This window comes from Brachycentrus maculatus, unplaced genomic scaffold (assembly GCF_059751285.1).
Source record: "Brachycentrus maculatus isolate JH-2025_06_01 unplaced genomic scaffold, ASM5975128v1 h1tg000320l, whole genome shotgun sequence".
NCBI classification, from domain to species: domain Eukaryota; kingdom Metazoa; phylum Arthropoda; class Insecta; order Trichoptera; family Brachycentridae; genus Brachycentrus; species Brachycentrus maculatus.
The window spans coordinates 297803-311465 of NW_028281069.1; the positions used below are offsets into that span (position 1 = coordinate 297803).

Sequence of the window (13663 nt, forward strand, 5' to 3'; positions counted from 1 at the left end):
TTATGCATGTTTTCGGAATGCCCAAAAAGTGTACTGTATCCCAGCAAGAGAGATATTTTTAACTTTATATTATATTTACCCGCTACAGGGCAGAAAGTGTTGGTTTTGCACTTTGAAGAAAAGGTATTGTTTAATTATTTTTTAAATAAACTAAATATTTTTGAATGGAGAAAAAACATTTAGGATTTAAATAAAAAGGTCTGTTGCACAGTTAAAAATCATTTGATGATAATGATCATCTCAGATAATGTCTTCTCACATTTATTCTAAATCTTTTTGTGTTTCTGTTATGATTGTATTGTTTCATGGGATTTTATAAAAAATAATGACGTATATGAAAAATTTCATTCGATTGCTAAAGTGGTAGATCATCATGCGAAATAAAGATTCAGAAAGAAATTAACTATGCGTGTCATATGTAATTTTTAGGTGAGATTAATCCATTCGGAATTCCGGTAATCATTTTATCCTGGCAGTCTTAGGGTGGAATATAAGTATACAAATGCAAAAAATTCAGCATGAAAAATAAATACAAAATAATGACAATTCTAATATTTCGATCACTTGGCCAGTTCCACATTTTTTTGTTACAATTTATAATGAGTATCCGAGTGAAAATTATTATTTACTGTGAATAAATAAAAATGCATATTGTTTTATTTTTTAAACACTTTATCAGAATATGAGTGACATATAATAACAGTAGAAAAAAGGGTACTGCACAAAACATTTAAAATTATTATTCTTAAACAAAATAATAGTTTCATATATAATTCATGATAATTTACAAACAAAACATGACCGTAACATTTTAAGGATTCTCTTACATTTACTGAATTTATTCAAATGAAGTAATATTTTACAGGGTTTGGGTTGTAATAAAAAAATATATTTCTCTTGCTTGCGATTTATTACATCCAGTTGGTTATCTATCTATCCATGATCTGAAAAAAAAAACAAACATTAGAAAGTGTATTGAACAAAAAATAAAACATTAATCTTTTTTCTTAAATTTTAAACTGCAATTCTGATTTGAAACACGCATAAAAACTATAAGTACCAATTTCTTTTATTGCGGTGTGTGGACATTTACGGGATTGTGGAGTTCTCCAACTCCTTCTATGAGACTGTGGACTTGGTCTCCCGGACGAAGGAACTGTGGTGGCTTGCGATGCATCCCTACTCCGGAAGGAGTACCAGTCAAGATTATATCTCCGGGAAGAAGAGTGAAATACCTGAAATATGAAATGCATAGAGTAAAGAGCTAACGGCCTACTCCCAGTTATTGGCACATTGATTTTGTTTTGCTTATGGTTTTAAATATTTTGAACAATATATATGGAAGCAATATTTTATCAGCCTCCGTGATGCAATGGTTTGCATGTTTAGCTACCGTGCTGGAGGTCCCGGATTCGATTCCCAGAAGGGGGTGAAAAAATATTTGTGATTTTACACTCTAATATTCAATATTACCCTGGACTGATGAATATGAATAACTAAGAAATAGGGTTTTTGCACCCTAAATGTGAGCTTTTCCACCTCTGTGGTGTAATGGTTAGCGTGTTTGGTGACCGTGCCGGAGGTTCCGGGTTCGATTCCCAGGGGGGGTGAAAATTATAATTAATTAATAATAAGTAATTTTATACTATAATATTTATTTAATATTATTTCATTAATTGATTCGGCAGTCACTTTGTGGTGAAATCTATCCATTTTTAATTAATGTTTTACTTAGTAAACATAACTGTTTCTTAAAATCTACTGTGACACGTGTTTTGATGCATTCCGCATCATTTTTAAACAGTGTTTTAAAATGATGCGGAATGCATCGAAACACGTATCTCAGTAGATTTTAAGAAATAGCAGTATTTACTAAGTAAAACATTAATTAAAAATATTTAATATTACCCTGGACTAATAACAATCAAGGTAACACTGCGTCAATATGATGCAGTACCCTATGCACCACTGGGTGCGGATAAGAGTTTAAGAAGAAGAGTTTATGGAAGAGTACGTTTGAGAAATTATAGTTTGCGGACTTACGAGCTCAGTTTGTTGATGACATCATCTATCCTGCAGATGAGTTCGCTGCTGGATCCACTCTGCTTTAGTTCACCATTGACGGAGCATTGCACGGGCAGGTTGTGGGGATCGGGGACTTCATCAGCCGTGACCAGAGCGGGCCCCAGGGGAAGGAAGGTATCCATGGACTAAGGAAAATAGTATATCGTAGTCATACAAGAGAAGGTGATCGCAACAATCAATAAAAATGCGTAACCAAATACACATTCCTCCTAGTCTCTAAACCCTGGAGAAACTCGGTCGGGTAGAGCCAAGGATAATAGCGTAATAAGGTATGAGAGTGAATACCTTTCCAATGAGGAACTGCCCACCGTTGCGTTGCTTCTGCCAGTCCCTGGCGCTGATGTCCTGAGCCACGCAGTAGCCGGCCACGTAGGACATGGCTTTGTCCTTAGGGACATCCAGCGCCACCTTGCCTATCACGACGGCCAGCTCCACTTCCCAATCCACGCTCTACAAATCACACATAACGTATTACGCATGCACGGCTCTAGACTTTGAAAGCAGCCAAATCCAAAAAGGATGAATTGGAGAAAAACATTGTTTAGTTTTCTCGTACAGTAAGAGAATTATTTTTGTTCTAATGACATCAAAATATTTTAATTTAATAGACATCAACAAATAGAGCCGCCTATAATTTAGCAGTGACACCAACATTAAAATAACTCCATCGTTTCTGTGACGTCATTCATTGCCAACTTTCCAAAAAAAAATGATGAATGAAGATATTAATTATATTTTGGCTGTTATAAACACAAAATGAGTCTAATACAATCCTGTATAGGTTGATAATGTTAAATTAGATATTCCTCCCGTCTGACAAAGTTCCATTGAGTATCTGAACACAAAAAAAGTGTAAAAAATTATGATTTTTTCACTTTATATACCTGGGTAAGATTTTCTCTGAGAAGAATGGCGTCATTTGGTCCTACGATACAGCTAGGAAATTTACTGAAGAATATGGGCTCCTTGGGAATTGGCAGGTTTTGTTCTTTACAGTGGCCACTAAAAAAATAAAAAAGATTTATTTATCATTTTTAATTGTTCAATTTTTTCTCTTGTTTCACACTGTGTTATTTTGAAATTGTGGTAAACGATGTGTATAAAGGAAGTTCAGTTTATTTTGAGACTCATTCAATGCAGGGGATACTCCCAATAAGTTCTAGCACTAAACGAAAAACGTTATACAAGGCAATCTTAATATGTAAACCCTTCTATAATGTTGAGATGGGTACTCTATTATTGGAAGGAATGTTACAAGGAATTAATGTTTTTAATTTTAATTTTAATTTTAAATAACTCATTTCAGTGATTTCCGCTGGTTTAAATATAAAGTTTTGTCCGCCTCCGTAGTGTAATGGTCAGCATGCTCGGCTACCGTTCTGGAGGTCCCGGGTTCGATTCCCAGAGGGGGGTCAAATAAATATAAGTGTTTTTTTCACTCTAATATTCATTCACTATTACCCTGGACTGGTACCCGAAGCGGAGGGCTGATCACCTTTCCTTCATGTATTAACGATCAAGATAACACTGCGTTTATATGATGCAGTGCCCTATGCACCATTGGGGTGTGGATAAGGGTTTAATAATAATAATAATAATTAAATATAAAAATACAAATAAATATAAGAATACAATTTAAATATTAACCCCCTATAACTTTTCCTCCGATAACGCGGTACCTATCTCTATGTCAAAGGGGGGTTTACTATATTTATATTCTAACACAAACTTGATATAAAACGGGCCATGAGACTGCATGCGAGTATCAAAGTAAAAAAAAAAACAATTAAATGCGATATTTGGGAATGTCAATACCGCGTGTAATTTTGGTTAATTCAAATAATAATCAATTTCGATAATTTATATAGCGTCATTTTCGTAAAATACTATCTCAAAGGCCTAAAATACTACCGTGTAATGCTGAAAAAGCATTAAAGAGAGCAGCGTTAAGCGGGACCTTATTGTATCAGAATAACATCATTGCATTTTCATACATTTAAGAATATGTACTTGTTGCTGTCTAGTGTGTTTTAAAAATTATTTTGATAAAAAAATATTATTATCAATTATATTCAATAATATTCTAGGTAGCAACTGTTATGTGGCTTGCAGATAACATCATACATTATCACACAAGAAAAATTATCTCTTATTATGAAAAAAACATTGTTATTACTTTTAGATAAACAATGTAATAAAATCACACACACAAACACAAATATATTCATATGTAATATATTTAGCTTAAAAAATATATTAACCTGTAATTCAGTCCAACACCGATGACCTTATCGCCACCAGTAACTGGAGCCAAAAGTTTCACGCTGGATACAGGTACACTTTCCGATGCAGTGGAACTTGCCCTGTAGATAAAAAAAAAACAGATTTCTTTATTTAATGTACATGTACATAAGGCAAAGATGTTGTAATTGCTATTTTTGTTTGAAAGAATTGAAGATTTTTTTTTAACATGCAATATTGCAGTTACATACATATTTTAAGTTGTTAAGGTGGAGACTGACCGAAGCATTTTGTAACACGTTACGATACGAGCATTCAGGCAGTCAGTACACCGAGCCGAGCGCTCCATCCATAGTTTCGGATGCTCGCCGCGAGCGATGTTACGACGTTATGTTATGATGAAATGCTCCGGTCAGTCTCCACCTTTATAAGTAAGAACAAACTTACTGTATTTGATTATGAAAATATAAACCAAGAGTTAATACCAAAATTCACAACACTATCACGAGGATATTTGTTGAATCGTAGATCAAATGAAATTTACTTGGAAGAACCAGATGTTAAATGAAGATGGATGACATCCAGTCAATAATATATAGATATATTAATAAATATTTATTTCGGATAAAAGCATCCCGGGTATTTAGTTATACATAGGGACTAGGAGGAGTACACGTTTTATGCAAAAGTTTTATATTAAAATTAACGAATGATACTGTATAACAAAAATTGGTGTGTGAGTTGATCAGAGGTATTCTTATTTTAAGGATGAAATCTGATGCAATGCTGCTCGCCCGGCCAAAGGTGAGATGTTAAAATACTGCTTTGTCACACAATGGTCCCAAAAATAGTGCTTGTATATCTTTTTATTTTTCTTCCTTCCTGTACATCCAAGAATCTGTCTATTCCGTTATCCATCTCTTGTGATGCGGACTGCCACGTGTCACGTCATCGCTTTGAAGGTCTTCAAGGTGGTCTTCTTCCATCTGTGCTCTCAATTTGAGCAATTTGGGCAAGTCAATTTTCTTGCATTCTATTGACATGGGTATTCCGGAATCATCTTTGCTGTCTTCCCCATATGACTTATATTCTCTGTACTAGACATTTTACGAATTTCCGTGTTCCCTGTTCAGTCTAATAACATCATCAATGTCTTTATTTCTGGAGTTCTTAGAAGGGATTTGATTCTCGCTGGTCTCTGGTCTCTATTCCATATGTGGCAATCGGTCTTACACATGTCTTGTGTATTTTTAATTTGCTCTCAATATTCATGTTCTTATTCCAACAATTTTTTTTTTCTAAGACATTCTGATATTGCGGCTACTTTATTGACTTGTCTAAGAGTCTCACCATAGAGGTTGCTGTGCATACAGAAATATTTAGACAAAATCAACATTGCTCATAAAGGAAAATATTTTCTTAGAATAACAACGGGATATTTGAAATTCACATAATGGATCATTCTTAAGATGTGTTATTATTGGCTAATAAATTAATATAAAAATCACAAGACTATCAGTAACATTCTTATTGAACTCTGTAGAGAAGTAAGGGAGATATTAAGGTTTAAATTTTAGATATTTTAATAAAACGAAAACGCTATAAGTCATCAAATTTTTTACGTCATCGGGTGTGTTATGGGGTGTATCTGCTTTATAGAGCTGTAATAGTAGGAGTAGTGTGGATTCGTTACTGTGACGTCATTCGTTACCAACTTACGAAAACAACGTTTTTACGAAGGCAAATTTTGCAAAAAAAAAATGATGAATGAAAAAATTTATTATATCGGCTGTTATAAACATAAAACGAGTCTTACACAATCCTTTATAGGTTGAGTATATTAAATTAGATATTCCTCCCAAGTGATAACACCCTATCGCTGCATAATATTTACATATGAATCAGTATAGTCAATAACTGGGAGTGTTTCATTAACCCCTACTTACCTCACTCGAATTATGTAGGAAAAAATAACCATGAGGAAGTAATGAACCGAGTTTGTCTTTGATTTTAACATGCCACCACACACAATAACATTTCTGCCCGCAGGTTAAGATAAAAAATAGATCCATTTTATCATTAACGTTTTCAAAGAATCATGTGGTTTTACCGGCTTTATTTTGTTTAACATGATACATTTTTTTAAAAGATGTATACTGTGGGTAGAAATATTATTGCGTGTGGTAGCATCAACCTTAAAAATATATAAATTATGTAGTTAACAATCATGCCAAGATAGAATCGATAATGGTGAAATATAAATATAAAATCATATCACATAATAATAAAACAAGTATAAAAATAAGTTTGTTTTATTTTGTTTATACTTTATTTTATGTATATTCCTTTTATTATTTTTCCAACATACTAAAAAAATCTTCCTTTTTTTTTTGTTCCAGGTTAATCCACAGCCTGATATAATGACCCCATTTTTTTTAAATTACCTAACGTCCAAGTGACTCTGAAATCTAGCTACGGCTTATGCAACACCGTTTATCATGTCCCTACTCAGGCTTCTACTTTATAAGTTTCATAGCCTATGCCTACTTGTGAGTGGATTTACTCCTTATGTTTAAAGTTACTATAATTTCATGTAATTCATGAGTGAAAATTCTAGGCAAAAACACTCGCTATAATCACCCCAGATAATCGGGAGTCTATTTATAGGTAAAATACATAGAGGTCCAAAATGACAGAAATAGTGAAGAGAAACACTAGAATGAAAAATGTAGCATTACATATTACTGTAGTCTTATTAGTAGAACTACAATAATATGAAACGCTACATTTTCTGCTAATACTACAATTATAGTGTTCGAATAATGTACAAGATGTTAATATATTGTGGATTGACGAACATCAGCACAAATTCTGCGGCAAAAAAGGCAATCCAAAGACTAACTAATTTGTATTTGTGTTGTATTTGTATTGTACTAATTTGTATTGTATTGTATAAGGCAGTCGAATATAAGGCGTCGGCTGGAGGAGGGGATTAATCCATGAATTCTTAATTCTCATCATGAAACTTTACTTTTTATTACAAAATTTCATTGTTGACATTTTTTGTTCAGACTTTATTTCCATTTTTTAAAAAAAATACAAAAAAAACCTAGTTTTTCGTGCCGTTGTTAATGACATTTAACCAGAACAACCAAACAATTAAATATTTAGCTTATATAAAACGTATACCATACTACAAACGTAGTGATAAAAATTGCAGTCTATCTTTATTTGTAACATGGGGCTACATTGTAGCATTACAAAGTGTGGATCATCACTAGACGAAAACCAAAAACCCGATGTCAAGGTCAAATTCGTACGATAACAAAACAAATCATTGCATAATATGTATTACTTTTTTTTTATCCTTTTTTATTTGAAACATATTAATTCATTTTCTCAGTTCAAGGTGCGTTTACGTAAGAGTAATAATTTATAAACCTATAAAGATTATGACGACTCTAGAAATATAACATCAAAATACATACTTTTGACATTTTTCCAGCAGTCCTTTCCGGAGCACTTCCAAAATTGATTTAGGCAAAGTTGGGTCCGCCTTGTTTAGATTGAATATTTGTCCATTTTTCAAGTCTCCGATGTTTTGTTCTCCGCCGGGAACCGTGAACTGTACGAGCCTCATGTTGGAAACACGCCCCGTTGACAAACGCCTGGTGAATGAGGAATTCGGCAGAGCGGGGAAAAATGCCCCCGCCTTATATAAAAGGTCACTGACTTCACTTCGATAACACGATCTACTGGCGTAAAGTAAACTTTTTGATTTCAGCATATTGAAGGAAAGAGAGTTATCAATTGATCAACAAAACTTCAATAAATCCAAAGTTTATTTCGCTCAGCAAAATGTGGCACTTGACGAGTTGACGCAAACCCAAAGCAAATAAAATAAAGAGTATATAAAAGTGCCTGAAAGTAGAATGAGAAAACTGTCAAAATGATCTGTCACTTATGCGAATAATTATTTGAGACCATTTTTTTTAAATATATAAATAATACATCTGAAACATACATCGGTGTTTAAATATATAATAATTCATTCAAGTAGATAACATATATTTTTTTGAATTTACCGCATTTCTTAAATAAAATTCAATGTTAGTACGTGCAGTTTGGTACTTAGCCTACTGTGAACGGGCGTTTTTCGCTTTTGGAATTCCAAATGCACGAATTCCATATAAAAACTACCAATAATACACACGTTTCTGCTGAATGAAAAATATTTAGAATTTTGTGTCGGTTATTTCCAATAAGGTATTTTCACTGATTAGAAAATTAATTTAACGCAATCATCTACTCAACAATACTGCAATACTGTACGGCATCTGATGTGGATATCAAAAGTGTTATAAAAAATCCTTTTGAAAGAGTCCTTTCGCGCGAAATTTGATATCCATAAAAATTGCAATGCTTATGATTGACTGGCTGAAGGCGGTAAAAAAACGGATCGGGTTTAAATAAAAATCTTAAAGTTTTCCCGAAACATGGTTGCAAATTTATCTACATGAAGTAATGCGCATAAGTTAAAAATGTATTGTACATTCAACATACAGATGTGTTTTTTTTCAAAGGGTCGATTTTGTAATTGCAAATGATGGATAAAGCGATTAATTTTTCAGATGTTAAATAAAAAGCAAATGTTATATTCATATTTTTAAATTATAAACAGTGTTGTTTACAATATTTTTGCTGAGTAATAATACATTTTTCAAGCATCTGGGGCAAAAGCACAAAAAAAGGATGAGTACATATTCCTTCGTGTAACAAATTTATTCTTTACGTATTTTTTTGTCACCTGAAAATAAACAAAGGACGAAAGGTGGAGTTTGAGAATAAACGAAAAATGGAAAGCAAAAGTGAAGAATTTTGAAATAATGTATTATTTTTTAATACTCTCCTTATCATTCATCGTTCACTTTGTGAAATACCACTTTTACAAAAATGATTTTACACAAAGTGAACTAGGAAAGATAAGGACAGTGTTATATTTCCATACCACAAAGTTAACAATGCTTTTGATAAACAAAGTAAATAAATAAAAGACACACTATTATTGGGTACACCTTTAAAAAAAATAATGAAATCCGGTACAAAATTATATTTGCGATCAAAATTATTGTAAGCCTACCGGAATTTTTGGATTAACGAATAATTTAACGAACGACTTCGACAGTGATAGTTTAACAAACGCCCCGTTTAAATGAACGATCCCCTGCTGTCAGCTGTCGCGTTGACGTCTAGGTATAACTATCGTGTATGTGTGATACAATAAAATACCGGTCAGCTCCATTAATTGCTGACTTGCCCAATCTCAATAAATCCAATCTTTGCCGCCGGTGTTCAATGCCATTCGGGTATCTTTGGTAATACCTCGTTTTTTTTTGGTTTCGTCATTCTGAATGGCCATTTCTAAAAATCAATGTTATAAGTGAATGTATTTACATTTGAAAAAATCCCGCAAAATAGTCAATTCAATCTTCAAGATGACCTGTGATATGTTTGTTGAACTGAATGGTGCTACTGCTCATGTGGCTTGTTGGGTAGACCCAGGACCTCTCACCAAAACACACAAAGAAGTTGTTTTATGCATTCCTGGTAATCCTGGACTTATAGGATTTTATACTAAATATTTAGAACAGCTCCATAAATCGACTAACCTCCCTGTGTGGATAGTAGGTAAGTTCAAAGTCACATTTATCAGCACATTTTACTGATAAAAATATTGTTTAAGTATGTTGGTGTTTAAAAAAAAAAGATCTTTGAACCCAATATTCTTTTTCCGCATGTTGTATTAAATTTACATTTTTCTACGTAAATTGAAACGTTTTTTATCGTTTTTTTTATTTTTACTTACCATTTTTGTATTTACTCTATATTTGTATTTGTTTGTCCGCCTCCGTAGTGTAATAGTTAGTGTGTTTAGCTACCGTGCTGGAGGTCCCGGGTTTGATTCCCAGGAGGGGGGGGGGGTAGAAATAAATAGTGGTGATTTTAAACTCTTAATATTTATTTTATATTCTCTCTTATTATTTTATTTTATATTTTATATTCTTTATTTTATATTCTCTCTTATTTTATATTCTTTTATGGTCTCTGAAGCGCAGGAGTGAACACCTTGCCTTCATGTATGTAACAATCAAGATAACACTGTGTCAATACGATGCAGTGCCCTATGCACCATTTGGTGCGGTTGGGTGCGAATAAGGGTTAGAAGATATTTATATAAAAAAAATTGGAAAAAGGTTTTCCATCTAGTAATAATATTTCTAGTCCATAACTCCATTATAATCTACTACTGTCGGCTTTACTACGATAAAATCAGTATGAGATTTTTTTTTATTGTGTGTATGTATATTTTTATTTTAATTATTACAAATTAGTTAAAAAAGGTTACATCAGTGATAATGTATAAAAAAATCCACCTTGGTCGGTCTCCGAAAAAAGATAATGATGTGAAACTAAAAAGTAAAAAATAAAGAAATATAACATGCTAATTGAAAAAAAAAGTTTATTGGTTTTTTAGTGACTTGTTCAAAATGGAATGTTATAAAAATTTATGGTAATGTCTCCATAGTGTAGTGGTTAGCCCATTACACACATTTTAAATATAAGCATAATATTTATTTAATATTACCATTGATTGGTATTGGAAGAGCAGGACTGATCACCGTGCCTTCATATGACAAACAATCAAATTACAATTGCATAAATTTGATGCAGTGCCCAATGCACCATTGGGTGCGGAGAAGAGTCAGTAGTAATAATTAGAGGTTTCACTTTCATTAAAGTGGAAATTTTTTACTACGGCAACATTCTCTTCATCGTGTTTTACACACTTCAGACAGGTGTTTTTTTATGCCTGCTGACTGTTGGCGACGGAAATTGATAATTATGTGTATACTCACATTTAAGATCTTAACAAAGAGATTAGTACATAATATTTATAAAAAAAAATAATATTTAATTCCTTCATTTTTGACTTTGAAATGAGGCTGGCGCAGAAGCTGAAAATACGCTTCCCGTCCTTAAACATCAATTGACCCAACGGGTAGAGATACCTTGCCTGTCTGAAGTGTGTTAATATTTATAAATTTTTTAGGTCACGGTGGACATGAGGAAGAAGAAGACATTTCCCGCGAGCTTGACGTCGGATCAGTCAAAGGAAAGGAACGCTCCTTCAATTTGCACGGACAATTGCAGCAGAAAATAGATTTTTTAACAGATATGATGGACCAACCATCCAAAATACATCTAGTAGGACATTCTATCGGGGCGTGGATGTCTATGGAGCTACTCAAACATCCCGAAATTGAGAAGAAAATAGCGTCAGTCACTCTGCTGTTTCCGACATTAGAATATATAGCAGATACCCCCAACGGTTTTTGGCTAAATAAAGTCTTCCGGAAGATCACACCGGTTATATTTTTCTTTCTTTACATATTTCATTACCTCCCGTTAACCATAAAAATGTATCTTATATCGGCTTTCTTTTTCTTAAATAATATTCCGTCCGATAATACAAAGACTGTACTGAAGTATCTGTGTCCATCAGTCATTGAGAAGGTGCTTTTTATGGCGTATGATGAAATGGACCTGTTGAAAGAGTTGGATTTAGAAAATTTAAAAAAGAACAAAAGCAGAGTTAGTATTGTTTATTCAGATACGGACGGTTGGGCTCCGGGAAGTCACTTTAGGAAATTCAAAGAATTGATCCCGGATTTGTATGTAGAGAAAGTTCCGTATAGACACGCATTTGTTTTAAATTCTTCTCTTGAGGTAGCTGCACTTACGGAAAAGTTTATAATAAAAAATGAAAACTAAAATGAATAGTTTATCAGGGCACGGAATGGAATAGAATAGTATGTGACGCTGCTACAGTTTGAGACCTCTTTAAATATAATTCCAGATTTTGAGATATAGTGATTCCTTGTATAACATACTTAATTTGTTCCAGGAGCAAGTTCATTATGTGAATTGCGTTTTCACATAGAAATACATCGCTCACTCGTTTCAAGAACGTCATAAATAAAAAAAACTTAATTTTTCAGGAGAACATTTTTAAGGTTTGAAAATATGATACAATGTATTAAAAATAAATATTCAACCACTTATTGAACTTTTTACTATGCAACAGATCTTTTTAGGTAAAACCTGAAGGTTTTTTCTCCATTTGAAAAATATTTAGTATATTTAAAAAAATAATTAAACAATACCTTTTCTTCAAAATGCAAAAACAACACTTTCTGCCCTGTAGCGGGTAAATATAATATTAAGTTAAAAATATGCCGCTTTTGCTGGGATATAGTGCATTTTCTGGGCATTCCGAAAACATGCACAACTGAAAATTGACTGTTTTTGATTTATGACGTTCTTGAAAGGAGTGAGCGATCTATTTTTATGTGAAAATGCAATTCACATAATGAGCTTGCTCCTGGAACAAATTAAGTATGTTATACAAGGAATCACTATATCTCAAAATCACTAAAAATGTGAGGCATCACTGGAACAGTGGAACCTCTCAAAAAGAGTAATTTGCATAACCAGCAAAAAAAATTGATAATGTTTCTCCCTTAACAGAGAAAGGGCAAGTCCCCTTTTCATGACATTAACTTGTGAGCCACGCCAGTAAAAATAAAAAATGTTCGCTTAACAATTAAGATTCTGGAACGAATTGTATTCGTTATGCGAGGCATCACTGTTCTTAGGAATAATACTCCGATTTTCTTACTTTAGGTAAACTGCGCGATTCATGAGATTCTTGTTAATAAAACTTTAGTATAAAGGAGAATGCAATTCTTCATAGATCAACATCTCATCATAGATGAAGAAGAATTTTAGAAAGGCACTCTTTGTCAAAACTAAATAGCATACTTTTTTCGTCATAGCTAGAGAAAGTGCAGCTAGAAATCAAATAATTTTACATTTAGACATGTTAACATAGATGAGGATGATGAATATGGATGTCTGGGGATGTACAAGGCTTACCACCGTCATAGGCTGGTTTAAATGATCATTTTACACATGTGTAACATTCACCAATTCTACTCCTGATTGACAACCACACACTTAATTTTCGGAACCCCAGGATGTGTTGTTCAAACTCGTGACACAGTTCATGTGAGTTCACCATATTGTTCTTCATCTATGTTGAGATGTATATTAGATGTAGATTAAAAAATGGATGAAATAACTCCTTAGCGTAGATAATCCAGATTTGTGAACAAGTGTTTGGACACACCCAAAAGGTTGAATGCAAACAACTATATCAATTGGTTTTTTATTTTTGATTTTTGATTTTTTTATTTTTATATTTGTTGATTTGGCG

General features: G+C 33.0%; 2 protein-coding genes across 2 annotated transcripts; one reads left to right on the plus strand and one right to left on the minus strand.

Annotated features, from left to right (window-relative positions):
- Positions 1 to 651: 651 nt before the first annotated feature.
- On the minus strand, positions 652 to 8003 carry LOC148304430 (oxaloacetate tautomerase FAHD2A, mitochondrial-like). Its single transcript, XM_088268341.1, has 7 exons — positions 7815 to 8003; positions 4347 to 4448; positions 2970 to 3087; positions 2371 to 2535; positions 2044 to 2210; positions 1061 to 1235; positions 652 to 944 (listed from the first exon to the last, which is right to left on the minus strand). Exons 1-6 carry the CDS (start codon positions 7964 to 7966, stop codon positions 1070 to 1072), a joined length of 870 nt encoding a protein of 289 aa, XP_088124467.1. The 5' UTR covers positions 7967 to 8003; the 3' UTR covers positions 652 to 944; positions 1061 to 1069.
- A 588-nt stretch (positions 8004 to 8591) lies between these two features.
- LOC148304431 (lipid droplet-associated hydrolase-like) lies at positions 8592 to 12233 on the plus strand. The gene is made up of 2 exons (XM_088268342.1): positions 8592 to 10014; positions 11438 to 12233. The coding sequence occupies exons 1-2, from the start codon at positions 9771 to 9773 to the stop codon at positions 12157 to 12159; spliced, it is 966 nt and encodes a 321-aa protein (XP_088124468.1). The 5' UTR covers positions 8592 to 9770; the 3' UTR covers positions 12160 to 12233.
- Positions 12234 to 13663: the final 1430 nt, after the last annotated feature.